The 13,735-nt window shown below is 38.8% G+C and overlaps 1 protein-coding gene across 50 annotated transcripts in view; it reads left to right on the top strand.

Moving 5' to 3' along the window:
- The window catches only part of clasp2 (cytoplasmic linker associated protein 2), a 44,801-nt gene that overhangs the window by 23,468 nt on the left and 7,598 nt on the right, over positions 1-13,735 (top strand). For 5 of the 50 annotated variants that reach the window (XM_046834681.1, XM_046834658.1, XM_046834704.1 and 2 more), the window contains 21 exons: positions 1,236-1,381; positions 1,632-1,767; positions 2,101-2,171; positions 2,264-2,323; positions 2,400-2,477; positions 2,558-2,725; positions 3,326-3,366; positions 3,485-3,646; positions 3,928-3,948; positions 5,003-5,107; positions 6,289-6,315; positions 6,865-6,891; positions 8,472-8,639; positions 8,951-8,992; positions 9,616-9,723; positions 10,800-10,862; positions 11,586-11,692; positions 11,812-11,835; positions 11,968-12,215; positions 12,505-12,568; positions 13,318-13,374. In XM_046834681.1, the coding sequence (XP_046690637.1) occupies positions 1,236-1,381; positions 1,632-1,767; positions 2,101-2,171; positions 2,264-2,323; positions 2,400-2,477; positions 2,558-2,725; positions 3,326-3,366; positions 3,485-3,646; positions 3,928-3,948; positions 5,003-5,107; positions 6,289-6,315; positions 6,865-6,891; positions 8,472-8,639; positions 8,951-8,992; positions 9,616-9,723; positions 10,800-10,862; positions 11,586-11,692; positions 11,812-11,835; positions 11,968-12,215; positions 12,505-12,568; positions 13,318-13,374 (1,923 nt within the window). The remainder of the gene's footprint in view (positions 1-1,235; positions 1,382-1,631; positions 1,768-2,100; positions 2,172-2,263; positions 2,324-2,399; positions 2,478-2,557; positions 2,726-3,325; positions 3,367-3,484; positions 3,647-3,927; positions 3,949-5,002; positions 5,108-6,288; positions 6,316-6,864; positions 6,892-8,471; positions 8,640-8,950; positions 8,993-9,615; positions 9,724-10,799; positions 10,863-11,585; positions 11,693-11,811; positions 11,836-11,967; positions 12,216-12,504; positions 12,569-13,317; positions 13,375-13,735) is intronic. The other 45 variants (XM_046834672.1, XM_046834670.1, XM_046834671.1 and 42 more) reach the window with 41 other exon arrangements.

Genomic DNA, 13,735 nt, shown 5'->3' with positions numbered 1-13,735 from the left:
TACCACCTTTACTTTATTTGTTGCATCATTCACTGATTTCTGTGAACCCCAGACATAGCTTGTTTTTTTATAAATTGCCAAAATCCAGTGTGGTTTGAATTTGTTCATTTATAATGAATTATTCTTCTTTCTGTAATTCATTTAGCTAGAGGTTAAAAACTGCTGCTATCGATTATTTTAGTAATCGAGTATTCTAACGATTATTTCACTGATTAATCGAGTAATCGGATTAGAAGTACTTTTACTTTAATAAAGAGCAATACTAAATAAGACAGAGAAAATAAGATCGGTCTCTTAAAATGAACAAGTAATTTGTTCCTTTTTTAGAAAATTGAATTATTAATTTTTTTTTTGCTGAATGTGCATACAAGAATATCTGTAAAAACGAAATAAATTTAGTGCATTTAATTGCCATCAAAATACAAATACAGTGCGTTCAAAAAGTTCCTCTGCATTGGCCGCATAGAGTAAATCAAAGGAAAACATTTGTTTAATTTAACTCTATTATTCTCACTCATGTCTTTATTTATTAAATCTCGCACAGTATCGTGATCTGTTTTTTTTATTTTGTCTACGGAGAAGCTGCTTGATAATTTTTAAATCCGTGTATTTATCGCCAGCTTTAAACATGTGCTCCACTACCTGCTCCACACGGCCACTGCCCAGGGACTTTTTGACCGCACTGCATATAAATAAAAATATAAAAATCAATTTCAAATTACTTTAAAAACAGTAACCGTACTGTATCGTGTTTTCTTCAGGTTTTAGCTTGAAATTATCCCAAACTTTGAAAACTTTGTCATGTTCTTTCGCCTGAATCTTTTTCTCACCCCTAGCTGTTTTCTTCCTGCTCCTCCATTACTCATTATGCATGTCTTCATATTTATGTTTATCAAAGAGTTGGTCTTTTTGCACTTATTCTTTTGAATGTTAAAGATTAGAAACATTCTTGGCTATTACTGAATCTGCTGCTTTAGTGGTTATGTAATTTACGGTAATTGGTAGGTTTGTTTTTCTCCAAACTTCAGAACAAAGGTTAGACATGAGGACTTAATCCATACAGCATTGTTTTCATGAGAAAACTTTAAGCAGGGTTTTAGATTTCCCAGAAGGCTGTAGTTCTGTCTGAAATAACTGTGTTGGCTGATGAGTCATTGCAAATACACTTTCACATTTGCTGTTTCTGATTTTGTCGATTGTGATTGGTCTTAACTGAACTTTCTCCTTCATATCAGTTGAAGAAGATTCGATCTCTGCTGGTCGCAGGGGCAAAAAACTATGACTGTTTTTACCAGCACCTACGCCTGCTGGACGGAGCGTTTAAGCTTTCTGCTAAAGACCTGCGATCGCAGGTGGTGCGGGAGGCCTGCATCACTGTGGCGTGAGTTGTGAGGTGTTCTCAACCTGTTGGGATCCTGTTTTATTTGTTCACGTAATTAAGGGTTTGGCAATAATGGGCACCATAAGGAAGTCAAAGATAATTATTGTTTAAATGTACTGCACTAGAAAAAGCATGCTTGTAAAGATTAGTTCATGTGCACTAATGTATTTTTTTTATTCGGATTTGTCGGCTATGTTTGTTTCAGCACACCTTTTTGTTGTGCGTAATTTTTTTTTTTTGGTGTCGATAGGCATCTGTCCACATTGTTGGGGAATAAGTTTGACCATGGAGCAGAGGCCATCGTTCCTGTGTTGTTTAATCTTATCCCCAACTGTGCAAAAGTAATGGCGACCTCTGGCACAGCTGCAATTCGAATCATTATACGGGTGAGGAACCCTCAGCATTAATAAGTGTAAATGTGTTTAAGTGTGTAAGTTCATTTAATATGTAAGGGACTAAATACTGCTCTTATGACATGGCCCATCATGCAGCACGTTTAGATGTTTTATGCATCTTTTACCACAGAAATGTTTTAAATATTTTGGAGAATGAAATGCATTTGGAATGTTTTATGGTTAAATGTAATTATTTGAAACATGGCAGCTGTTCCCTCATTAACATCTCTTTCACTATATGAAGAGAGAATTCAGCTTGTTAGGTTATTGAGAACCTAGAAATTGTAGGAATTTATTTTGACAGATTTTATGCTTTGTTGGCAGCACACACATGTGCCACGACTGATTCCTCTCATCACAGGAAGCTGCACTTCAAAATCTGTGGCTGTAAGGAGGTAAGACAGCAACAGCACCACTCAAAACCAATCATGAGATAAACATTAATTATGTGCAATTACCTCATTATTAACTCTCTCTTCCCCTTTAGACGCTGTTATGAGTTTCTGGATCTGCTTTTGCAGGAGTGGCAGACGCACTCTCTTGAGAGGTATGAAGAAAAAAGCACAATTTTTTTTTTTTAAAGATAATGTAGCACTTCTTTATGCTCCTTTTTTCTGTCACAGGCATGCAGCAGTTTTGGTGGACAGCATAAAGAAGGGAATCAGAGATGCTGACTCAGAGGCTCGTGTGGAGGCCAGAAAGTATGGGTAACTTCAATGACTGTAATTGATCCACATTTCCCGAGTTTGGATTAATGTAGAATTATCGATCTGTCTCTCAGGGCCTACTGGGGGCTGAGGTCTCATTTCCCTACAGAGGCAGAGTCTCTGTATAACTCGTTAGAATCGTCCTATCAGAAGACGCTTCAGTCATGCCTAAAAAGCTCGGGCAGTGTGGCATCCCTCCCTCAGTCTGATCGCTCCTCCTCCAGCTCGCAGGAGAGCCTCAAGTAAGTATAACAGGACAGAAATTGTGGATTACTTACTACAGTGGTTTGAGGAGAATGTGGGAGCATGTTTGTGCTCAAGAACACATTCACATTTGCTTGAATTAATATAGTTCTTTTATTTGGGCAATCATTTGGTCAACCAGCAAATATCTTCTATAAATGCCTGCTGAATAAGATATTAGAAAAACCATACAGATAAAGAATGTACCTTCTGATGATGAAATGAAATTAAAATGTTTTATTTTAACTAATGATGAATATAAGGTGTGGTATGAGAACATAATTGTATGGATTAACATTTTGCCACGATTGGTAACAAACTGTCTAATTTTTTTAATTGTCTTGCACCATCTTTCACTTATGGTTCTTCTATTGGCGTACATTTTGTTTGTCTGTTTTATATGGTATTGTTCTATGTTATTAGTCGGTATTTGTAATCAGAAACCAGATAAAGTGCCTGGAGTCATTGGTATCAGACTTCAGGCCCGTGGAAAAGGAAACTGCTGGGATTCTTCTATTCCACTTGATTCTTGCATGTCACCTTTTGTTGACCAGTAGCAAAAGATCTGTATTGTCTAATGTTTTGTTTTGTCTTTTTAGTCGGCCGTTGACTTCTAAATGGTCAGCTGCTCCAGGCAGAGGTGAGCGGCCTGTGTGTGAATGCAAATTGTCATGTTTCATTCTTTTATTTTTATACAGTTTGTGAGTAAATCATAAGAAATTGTTTTACAGAGGCATGTTTTTGTGTGCTTGTTACAGTTCCAGCCAGCTCTAAGTCATCAGGTTCACCAAGTTCTCTGCAGCGTTCTCGGAGTGATGTGGATGTAAATGCAGCAGCCAGTGCTAAGGCCAGACACGGTGGACAGGCAGGAGCCGGCCGCCTCACTACGGCGTTACCCCCAGGCACTTATGCCTCACTAGGTACCTGCTCAGAACCATTTACAGCCCTTATTATGACTTACCACATACTTGGAACACTTAAAAGCTCAAATGTCTTTTCAGCTTCCTCAAAAACTCACACTTCTGTCCTTTCTCTCTCTGGGAATATGTTCTTCAGTTTACTCCCTTACTGGGTTTAAGTAGTCCCTTACTTATTAAGTAGTCTGAAGTATGTCATGAGTCATGAGTTCTTCAAAGTTAGGTGTGTGTGTCTTGTCTCTCTAACTGGTTTGCTGTGCTCCTCTCTCTTCTCTGGCTTAAAGATGATGCCACTGATAAGGATGGTAAGATCATGTCGTAGATGTCCTGTCCACCCATCTGCTTCAGCTTATCTGTTCTTCCATTCTTTTTTTTGTGTCTCTCTTTGTGATGTTCTCCTGTTTCACGATTTTGGCATCCATGTGACTCATGTTCTCCTGCTGTTTTGGTGGGCAAATCTTTCCTACCTCCATATACAGTCTGATTACAAGATACACATGCAGGTTAACACACATATGGGTACCGACTATATCTAACAGAAGACATTGTTTCTAGTTGGACCTGTGCGTCACATTAGTCTGGCAGCTTTCTGGTGCAAATTCATATCATGTACCATGATCTTCCTGTCCTTGTGTTTCTTGTTGTTCTGCAATGTGGCTGCACCCTGCTGGAAAGGGACGGTACTGCAGACTTTAGCCTCAGACTGTAATTGAGACTGTGATTGTGAAATACATTCAGCTTCTTAATCTGGAAGTCCTACATTCATCTTTGCTTTTAATCAACCTAATGCTTTCTGCAGTCTGTGCTCTCAAGCTTGTTGCTAATTGTTCGTTAACCTGTTTCTCTAACCTTGATTTTTTTGACTGACAGCAAAAGACTGACTGTTGATATTAATAATGAATCACTTGCATTATTTTGCATAGTTAATCGTGAATATTCATTGTTATTAGGTTGGTGAAATTTGACTCAAAATGAAACATTTTTATAGCTGTTTTAGTGCCTGGTATTAACCATTTTGGAATTTTCCGTGTATCGTTAAAAGCATTTTGATGGAAGTGCTAGAGACCTTATCCGTGATTTATCACGTGCACGTCACTTTTCAATTTTCAGATTTATTTATTTATTTATTTTTTATTATGAGATGCACTAGACCCAAGGTAATTACGGTTACAGCACCCAAGATTTTAGCTTATATCACATTACTATAAAATGAATAACATCGATATTTAATGCTGATATTTAGACATGCATATTGCAGGTTGAGTGATGTAGGAGTGATTTAAAGAGGCTGTAACAAATTTGTTTGTTTGTGTCTGAGGCTCATGGCTTTAAAATGTAAATGTGTCTGTGCATTTTCAGGCCGACTGCGTACTAAGCAGCCGTTGTCAACTCCATCAGGATTAAGCAGCAGTCAGGTGGACTCAAGGGCCCGGAGCCGAACAAAGATGGTATCTCAGTCTCAGCGTAAGTGTTGTATAAAAAGAACGCATGCATTAACATGTGCACACATTTGATTTCTCTTTCACATGTAGCTGCCAGTACTCTTGTTATTTATGCTATGTAACATGTAGGCACACTTTACTGATTATTACTGAATATGGGTTGCAATTTTTCAGCTATTCTGTCACTCTATCACTGGAAAGAGTCTCATATGTCCACCAGATAATGTTCAACAGCAGTTACGCTGACATGGTAGTGGGTGCTGTGCTGGTAACAAGCGTCAGCAGTGTAACTGGGGGTCTCTAAGAAACTGTAAACATTTCCGTGGCACTTAAAAGATCCACCTTACTTTTAAGTCTACCTTAAACATTTACAGTTGTATTTTGTCTCATGTGCACAGGAGTTATAACTGCTACTTTGGTTAAAATGTATTTTATATTGTATTTACACTTTTTTCCTTTTATATGTTTATCATTTTAAATCTCTAGAAAACTTTCCCATAGCACTTTAGCTCTGTCCTTTTTGCTCCTTGTGGTTCTTTTAAGCAACTCTCAGCAAACCTCTACAAAAAACACACTCGATCGGTCACTTGCAGTATTTCGTTTTTGAGTTTGATTAGAACCATACAGAGACCGTCTCTCTTAGATGATCTCAGAGAGGTGATCACTGGCTACACCAGAAAATCAGTCTCACCAGAATTCTGTTTAAACCGTAAAACTCCGTACATGCGAAAGCACCTGATGGATGTCAGAGTTTTGGGAAAGGCTTCTAGGTATAATGCATTAACGTAGGATTTCTTTTTGAGAAATTCACTTTATCCATCATTTGTTTTGTCGCTTAACTGAAATAGCAAAAATAACATTGAAATCTCAGTCCAGATTTTGCTTGATGCTAAATCATGTTTTCCAAACCCCATCAACACTGCTCAAATCTGATACACTCATACCAGTGCACCAACCAATACGATGCCATTAAATGTAAAATGCAAAACATTTACTTCATTAGATTATTTCTTGTGGACATGAAGGTCACAGTCTACATTCAAGTATTTAACATTTAAAGCTATTCTTACAAGTTTACACAACATATATGTGCATCCAGCCTACATACGCACTCTGTCCAAGAGCACAGTGTGTGTGTCTGTGGAATCATCCTGCTCTCAGGATGTAACACACGGCTCCTTCCAACTGTTTCTGTGCCTCTAGGTTCCGACGATTCTGATTGCACGCCAGGTACCCTCGTCTGACGTGTTGGCGAGTGTGTTAATGTGTGTGCGCGAGTGTGTATCTGCATGCTGTGTGGTATTCACTTGGGTGTGTGTCGGTGTGAGTCCATTTCTGCCTGCAGGACAATTGAGAGCCAAACACACTCCAGCAAACTCGCACATTAATGTGTGTGTGTGTGTGAGGCATCATTGGAAAGCTTTAAAGAATTTAGTATTAAAGGGAATCATAAACCAGTGGAGTAGAGAATCATGTAGGCGAGTGTGTGTTAGGGATTTCATCATCTTTCATCATCATAGGTTTATTTATTAATTTATTTTTATGGCAGCTTCCTGCAATTTTACAGCAGCTTTCAGAATCTGTGTGCACTCCTGACATTGCTCCTTTTATTTCTAGGGTTTTTATTTACTCATAAGCTGTGTTTATTGGACTGGTCAAGCTACCTGCATGTTATTAGCCCATAATGCATTGCATTGTTTTAATGTGCTTCTCCTCCTCCTACATAATGGGCCTCATGGCTCTTTTAATCTCTATGATTTTAACCCATTATTGGCTCAGGATCACAGTCTGCTACACCTGTTGGTGGTAAGAATTTACACATATTTTACCTCTTCCACAAAACTTGCTCCTGCACCAGTGGGATCCACTCTCTTAATGACTTATGGAGATACATGGATTTACTCTCCATCCTCACACTAGGTGCTGCACGTACAGTGAACAGCTTCTCTGCTTGGCTTGCTCTGGGTGCCTTAGTGGTGTTTGATAAAGTTGTTAAAAAAAAAAAAAATTAGCTTGAATCTTCTTACAACCGATTGTATAGAAATAATTTCGGATGGAAATATGTTTGGCTTCACAGAGAAAATGTGGAGGAGCTGGGCCATGTTTGTGAATTCATTAGTATTAGAAAACATTTCTGCTATGCACTGGCCCATCTCACTTTTTATGTTTAACACTGTATATAAAGTTGTTGTTTTTGTTTCTCTCTCTTATATGTTCGTGGATGTTTGTTTTGTGAGCTCCATCCTAGTCGTGAAAATACTGATATAGAAGACTTTGACTTTCAACAAATTCTGTTGTGACTGTTAGTTTCTCTTTTTGTGCTGTTTATTAGTCCAAGTATTGTGTGGTTGTTCTACATATGCTGTTATTGAACATTCTAAAGGAATATTCCAGTGTTTTTTTTTCAACATAATCTCTGCCTAATTATACTAAGATACACGAGGAAAAGAAATAAAACACTAATTGTCCGTATTATCAATCTATGCAAATAATCACCCAATCTAGTGGCAGCAGCACTGTTCATATATTTATACAGTTACAGGCCAGAAACTTAATGTTTATATCTCAAAACAGAATGGGGAAAAAGTAATCTCTGTGACTTTGACTGTGGTTGTCAGAATTGCAATTACAAAAACCACAGGGTTATCGCACACAATAGTCTCCAAAGTTCACACAAAATGCGAAAAATGAACATTTTGCAGGTTTGAGGAGAGTGTCTGGACTGTTTCTAGCTTTCATGATGGTTTTACACGGTCTCCGTTAACCACTTTTTACACGCATGGTGAGGAGAAAAGCTTCTCAGAATGCACAACGTGATGAACCTTGAGTTTGATGTGCTACAGCAGCAGAAGAATTTTATTCTTTCAGCCAAGAACAGGATATTTTGATCCTATGAGGACATCATGACTGGAACCGGACAGTTCAAAATAAGAAAAGGACAAATCTTTTTTCCAGTCTCCTAAGACCTTCCACTCGCGAACCATCAGATTTTTTGCAAGTTCGGTCCCAGATGAAAAGTCACAAACTATTGAGGTCGATGTGTAAAATGTAGAAACTGAAACACTCAAAACAAGCCCTTTTGGCACCAACAACTGTACCCAAACATTTTTTCCCCATTCTGAGGTTTGATGTGAATATTAACTAAAGCCCATAACTTTCATTTGCATGATTATATCCATTGTGCTGTTGCCTCTTGACTGAGAAAACACGTCTAATAAATAGATCAGGGAGTGAAGCGAGAGAGAGAGAGAGAGAGAGAGAGAGAGAAAATAAATATATATGTATATATATATGGTGTATAGAGATTAGATTAAAATACTGGAGTTTTCCTTCGATGTAGAAATGTTCTAAGTTACACTCCTCTTTCCTGTCTTCTTTCTCTTCAGCGGGCTCTCGCTCTGGCTCTCCAGGTCGTGTGTTGGCCAGCACAGCTTTGAGCACACTCAGTACAGGCGCCCAGCGGGTGAGTGCTGCTCCGGGTTCCCAGCGCCGCAGTAGAATTCCACGCAGTCAAGGCTGCAGCCGAGATTCAAGCCCCACCCGTCTGTCCGTGGGTAAGCACCAGACTCTCTGTATCTTTTTCTGTCTGTATGTACACATGTCGTGCCACAAACCAACTCACTTTGGAATTCACTTCTTTTGAATTTTTGATTGCAATCAATAAAAAATATTTAATCCAGGCTGCTGTTTGTGTAATTTGTACTCCTACAGCGTCAGGGGATTGTGATTTGCTGCCTACAAACTGAATCAGTGTTTTTGCTCCTTTTCTTGCTATTTGTTGTTGGGATTTACTGTTGGTTAAGGGGTTGCAGCTTACTCCAAATCATATTCTTACCCATCTTAAAATCTGCTTTTTTGATCTAAGCGCCCTCAAACGTCAGCCACATCTCCAATGGATCAAAAGGAGGTATGCTTTCTGCGCTTCTTTCCTTCATTCATCATAGAACGATAAGCCCTCCGTCTGTCTCAGCAGTGGTGTTTAGTGGTATTTGTGCTGCTTTGGCGTGCTTGGAGAGACAGGACTTGCTCTCGCATTAACCTGCTGAGCTAATTCATATGGCTGAATCACACAGAAATGTAGATGCAAGTAAAAAGCTGAACTTTACAGTTCACAAGAATCAACTACAGATCAGTTTCAGATCATCCTCTTTATCTATTTAACTTTATAACTTCTCATCCTTCATTCTGTAGAATCTTTGTTTCTCCAATATTTCCTTTTCTGATTTATTGACTGCATGGCTAACACAAGTTTGGATATACAAACATAATTTTATGTTTTCTTTAATATCCATTTAAATGTAAATATGTACATAATTTCTGTGGGGTTCCTTGAGGTTTTAAATTGAGTCTTTTCATAACGACTCTGTTTCTCTTTCGCATCGCTTTATTATTTTGTGGAGCTTGTTCTTTCTGTCTTATCCTCCCTTTTCCCCTTTCCTATTCTTCATAATATTTATGGCTCTATTTGTCTGGTTTTTCTATTCCTGTATGTCTTTTCTTATTTCTGTCCCTGTTCTTGGGGTGGGTCAGCGCGGGGTAGTCGTATACCACGGCCTAGTGTGAGTCAGGGCTGCAGTCGTGAGGCCAGTCGAGAGAGCAGCAGAGACACCAGCCCTGTGCGCTCCTTCACACCGCTTGGTGAGTAGCCACAGCCATTGCTGCAAACAGAACCATTCGTATATAGCTGTGGCTCCTACAGGGTAGAGAAGGGGTCTATTTTTTTTTTTTTTTATAATAATAAAAAAAATAATAATTAAATTGTCATATCTTTTGTGCATGTGCACACTTCTCTTTTCAAGGCCCCATTGTAGCTTCCAGCATTTGAACTTTGCTTGCTTGACTTCATGTGCTTTTTTAAAATTAAGAGCTCATGGCCTATTAAGTTAAACGATGTTTGGTGTCTGAAATTGAAAATGGTAATTTGTTACAGTGAAAGAAATGTGCTTATCATTGAGTATAAACCCATATGTGGTTTGTATGGGTTGGTGAGGGATCATGGTTGTGCAAGCTACCATCGCTTGTTGCTTTTCAATGTTTCCTTTGGTTCATACTGTTCGATTACATGACGAGGCATTTGGTTTATTTGCACGTCCCACTAGAGGAAAAAGAAACAAAAAAATGACAGCAACTGTCAGAGCGTTAAGCGTATATTTGATTGGTTATTAATAAAATTAATTTGGACTACATATAGAATATTGTGTTCTAATGATCTTAACTGTGTTTATGCTGTCTTTTTTTTTTATCATGGATAAAATTATATGTGACAACTTTTTGTGAGTTTTTCTCCAGACATCGAAATGGAGAAATTAGTTTGTGCCCAACATTCACAAAAGAAAACATGGATACAAACAAACTGTAGCTGTATTTGTTTTCCTCTGAAAGTCAAGTGTGTATCGGAAATTAAAATAATATGCCGTTTTTTCTCTTTAAATTTATTTTTATAAGACTGAATATGCTGGTGCCGTTATCTAAACATTATAAAATTGTGGAATGACGCATAAGTGAAGATGACTGACAGTCCACTCACTGTGAAAATGTCCTGTAGGAGTAGAATAGAGAAACTGGTCATACAAGCAGAACTGGACTTTAACCTTTGAGTCTAAAAATGTGGGTCACAAAGTTGGTGTTTGGTGAAGATTCAGTCACCTGGGGTTTTTGTGGTGGGCGCTAACACTGATTTGGTTATGCGTGTTGTGTGTATGTGTGTGTTACAGCTTCACGACACTACTCTCGCTCTACTGGTGCTCTTCATGCCTCAGATGCCTTTGGGGCAGCAGGTGAACTATGAACCACAGCCTGCCCCGACCTTATTTAAAAGCAAAATATATATATATTCGTGTTCTGCTCGTTTGTTCATCCCAGTCATGCTTTTTTCAGTTCTGCCACCATTGGATTGCATGCTTTATGTTTAGCATCCATAACAAATGTTTCTGCATCACAAAAATTGTGACTATTTCCTTCAGCAAACAGCCACAAATGTTGAAACTAACACAAGTGATCAAATTCTGATCTTCAGTGAATTTAAGAGTTAAAGGGGCACTTGAATTTTTACAGCCCTCTGCTGTCTGAAGTTATATGATGATTACAGGTCTCTGAACTCTCTTTAAACCATTTTTATACACTGCATTTATGTGGCAGATCTTCGGAGAAAGCGAAGGACCTTTAGAAAGAGCAAAGAAGTATCTTTGTTTTTTTTTTACATTTGAAGCTTTTTGCTGTCAGTTCAATTAGATTTAATTAGTCCAACATATTTTTCTAAATGGTCATTATCCGTGATTTGTCCTGCATTCTAACCCTCATTTTTGTGTGTACTTACTTAATTTATTTTATATATATATATATTTTTTTTTTTTTGTATTTCATTGGTGGAACTTTTTTCTGGAACCATGTGTCAAAATTGGTTTTATGTTGTGATATTGATTTATTTTTTCCTTCCTGTGAAGTCTGTGTTCATATGTAATGGTATTTCTTGTTATAACAAGTGCCATGTGTGATTTTAGGTTCAGGTCTGGGGATCTCTCAGTCCAGTCGTCTCTCTTCCTCTGTCAGTGCCATGAGAGTGTTAAATACAGGGTCGGACGTAGAGGAGGCCCTCGCTGATGCACTGGTATACATGCATACATTTACACAAATGAACATGACTTTTGTACTCACCCTTTTTTTATGATTCTGTGCTTAACTTTTTGCTAACCATCATATAACAACTGATTCTGTTAACGCTGCCAGCTGTTAGGGGATATGCGGAGCAAGGTCAGTCTTTCAGCCTGCTTTCCAATCTGTTGCATATCACTGTAAAGGTCTCACTGGCTGTTTAACTCCAAGTCTTCAACACAAGTTTTTCCAAAACTCTACTACACATTCTTTATTTTCTATCTTTCTAAGCAGAAGAAACCAGCCCGGCGGAGGTATGAGACCTACGGAATGTGTTCTGATGATGACGCCAACAGTGATGCATCGAGTGCGTGCTCGGAACGCTCGTACAGTTCACGCAACGGCAGTATTCCTACGTATATGCGTCAGGCCGAAGATGTGGCCGAAGTGCTTAACCGCTGTGCCTCAGCCAATTGGTCTGAGAGGAAGGAGGGTCTGATCGGATTACAGTCAATGTTGAAAAGCCAGCGTGCTCTCAGGTACTGCACATATACCTAGACACTACACTCGAAGATTGTTTGTTTGAATTGAATTAGTTCCTCAGCCTCATTTCCAAGACCCTGTTTAGTGGAATGCAACAAAGTTGAAATGTATGAATTGGGAGAGTGTTCTAGTTTTTTTTGTGTACGCCCCTCACACAACATGAGATTTCTTCCCAGAAAAAATCCTTCGTATTATTTTGCTGAAAGAATATTGTGATCAGACATGTCATTTGCCATTTGTGAGATCCTTCAAGTTTTAACATGAATTCTTTTTGATTTTTCACAGCCGGGTTGAACTTAAGAGGTTGTGTGAGATATTTACCAGGATGTTTGCTGACCCACACAGCAAGGTACCGCCGGCACGCCTCTTCTAGCTTGGCGCTTTTACCCCCATGCACGCACATACCCATGCATGAAACCAGTACGAATAAAATATCGGATTCTGCCTCACCTACAGCCTTTAACTCTGACATACACAAGTACATACGCAACAGCACTCTGGACAGAGGCATGCGCTCTGAACACTAATTCTCGTGGTGAGGCCACTGGCTAACTGCATGGTTTGTAGGGTCTGGGTGGATTTTTCTGCTGCTCATGACAAGTTAGAACGCTCGCTCTACTCCTTCACTGCAACTTGCTACCTATTCAGACAGGATCTGTTTTTCTTCGCATGCTTGCACACAATTAAGTCGTAACTGAACTATTTCCATTTTTTTCCCTCCTAGTAGCATTAAAACCTAATGTCTAGGTAGACAAGGTAGACAATCGAGAATTAAAATAACGATTTAAAAAGGAAACCGAGTCCCTGCACCTTATTCTTGAAGTTCTTTGAAGGATTTTTGCCCATGCACAGTGGTTTTACTGTAATATCCTAAGTCTAAAGACAAAATATACCACCATACACACGGACACAATTGAAAAGACTAACACGCTCGATCACTTATTGGGCGTTTAAGTTGGTTTCTTACTCACCTCCAAACTGTGGAGATTTTTTTGAGCTTGTTTGGACTCTGTCCTTGCTCTCGGTGGCTGGGCCATTGCCCAAGCTCTGAAAGTCTGATTGATGGCCTTCGGGTCCAACACTTTTTTTGATTTGCAGCGTGAGTCCAGAGGCTTCGGCACGGCAGAATCCGGTATCAGTTCCGCCTCCTTTAAGGTACAATACACATTCATCTACATTCACATGCCTGACCTGTCTTCGGGGGTCTGGAAAACTGGAGCCCCCTTCCTATAATGTGCTTGGATTACAAAATCCTCTGGCACAAATACTTCTACCCTTTCCTTCCATCTCTTCCACATTATTTTTCTTCTATTCTAACTTCTTCCTTATTCAGATTCTTCATTTTGCAGCGAAAAGCACTTGAATTGCTGGTTGATTTCATAATTGTTCATTCAAAAAACCATAAACTTTATTGTCTTTTAAAACATCTGAGTTGTAATTTTCTTTCTTCCAGAAATCATTTATTAATGCATACAAAATTGTATAAAAGGAAACTCACTAGATTTGTTTGTTTGTT

Source organism: Silurus meridionalis, chromosome 22, assembly GCF_014805685.1.
Source record: "Silurus meridionalis isolate SWU-2019-XX chromosome 22, ASM1480568v1, whole genome shotgun sequence".
Taxonomy (NCBI): Eukaryota; Metazoa; Chordata; class Actinopteri; order Siluriformes; family Siluridae; genus Silurus; species Silurus meridionalis.
This window is presented reverse-complemented; position numbering and strand designations above follow the sequence as displayed.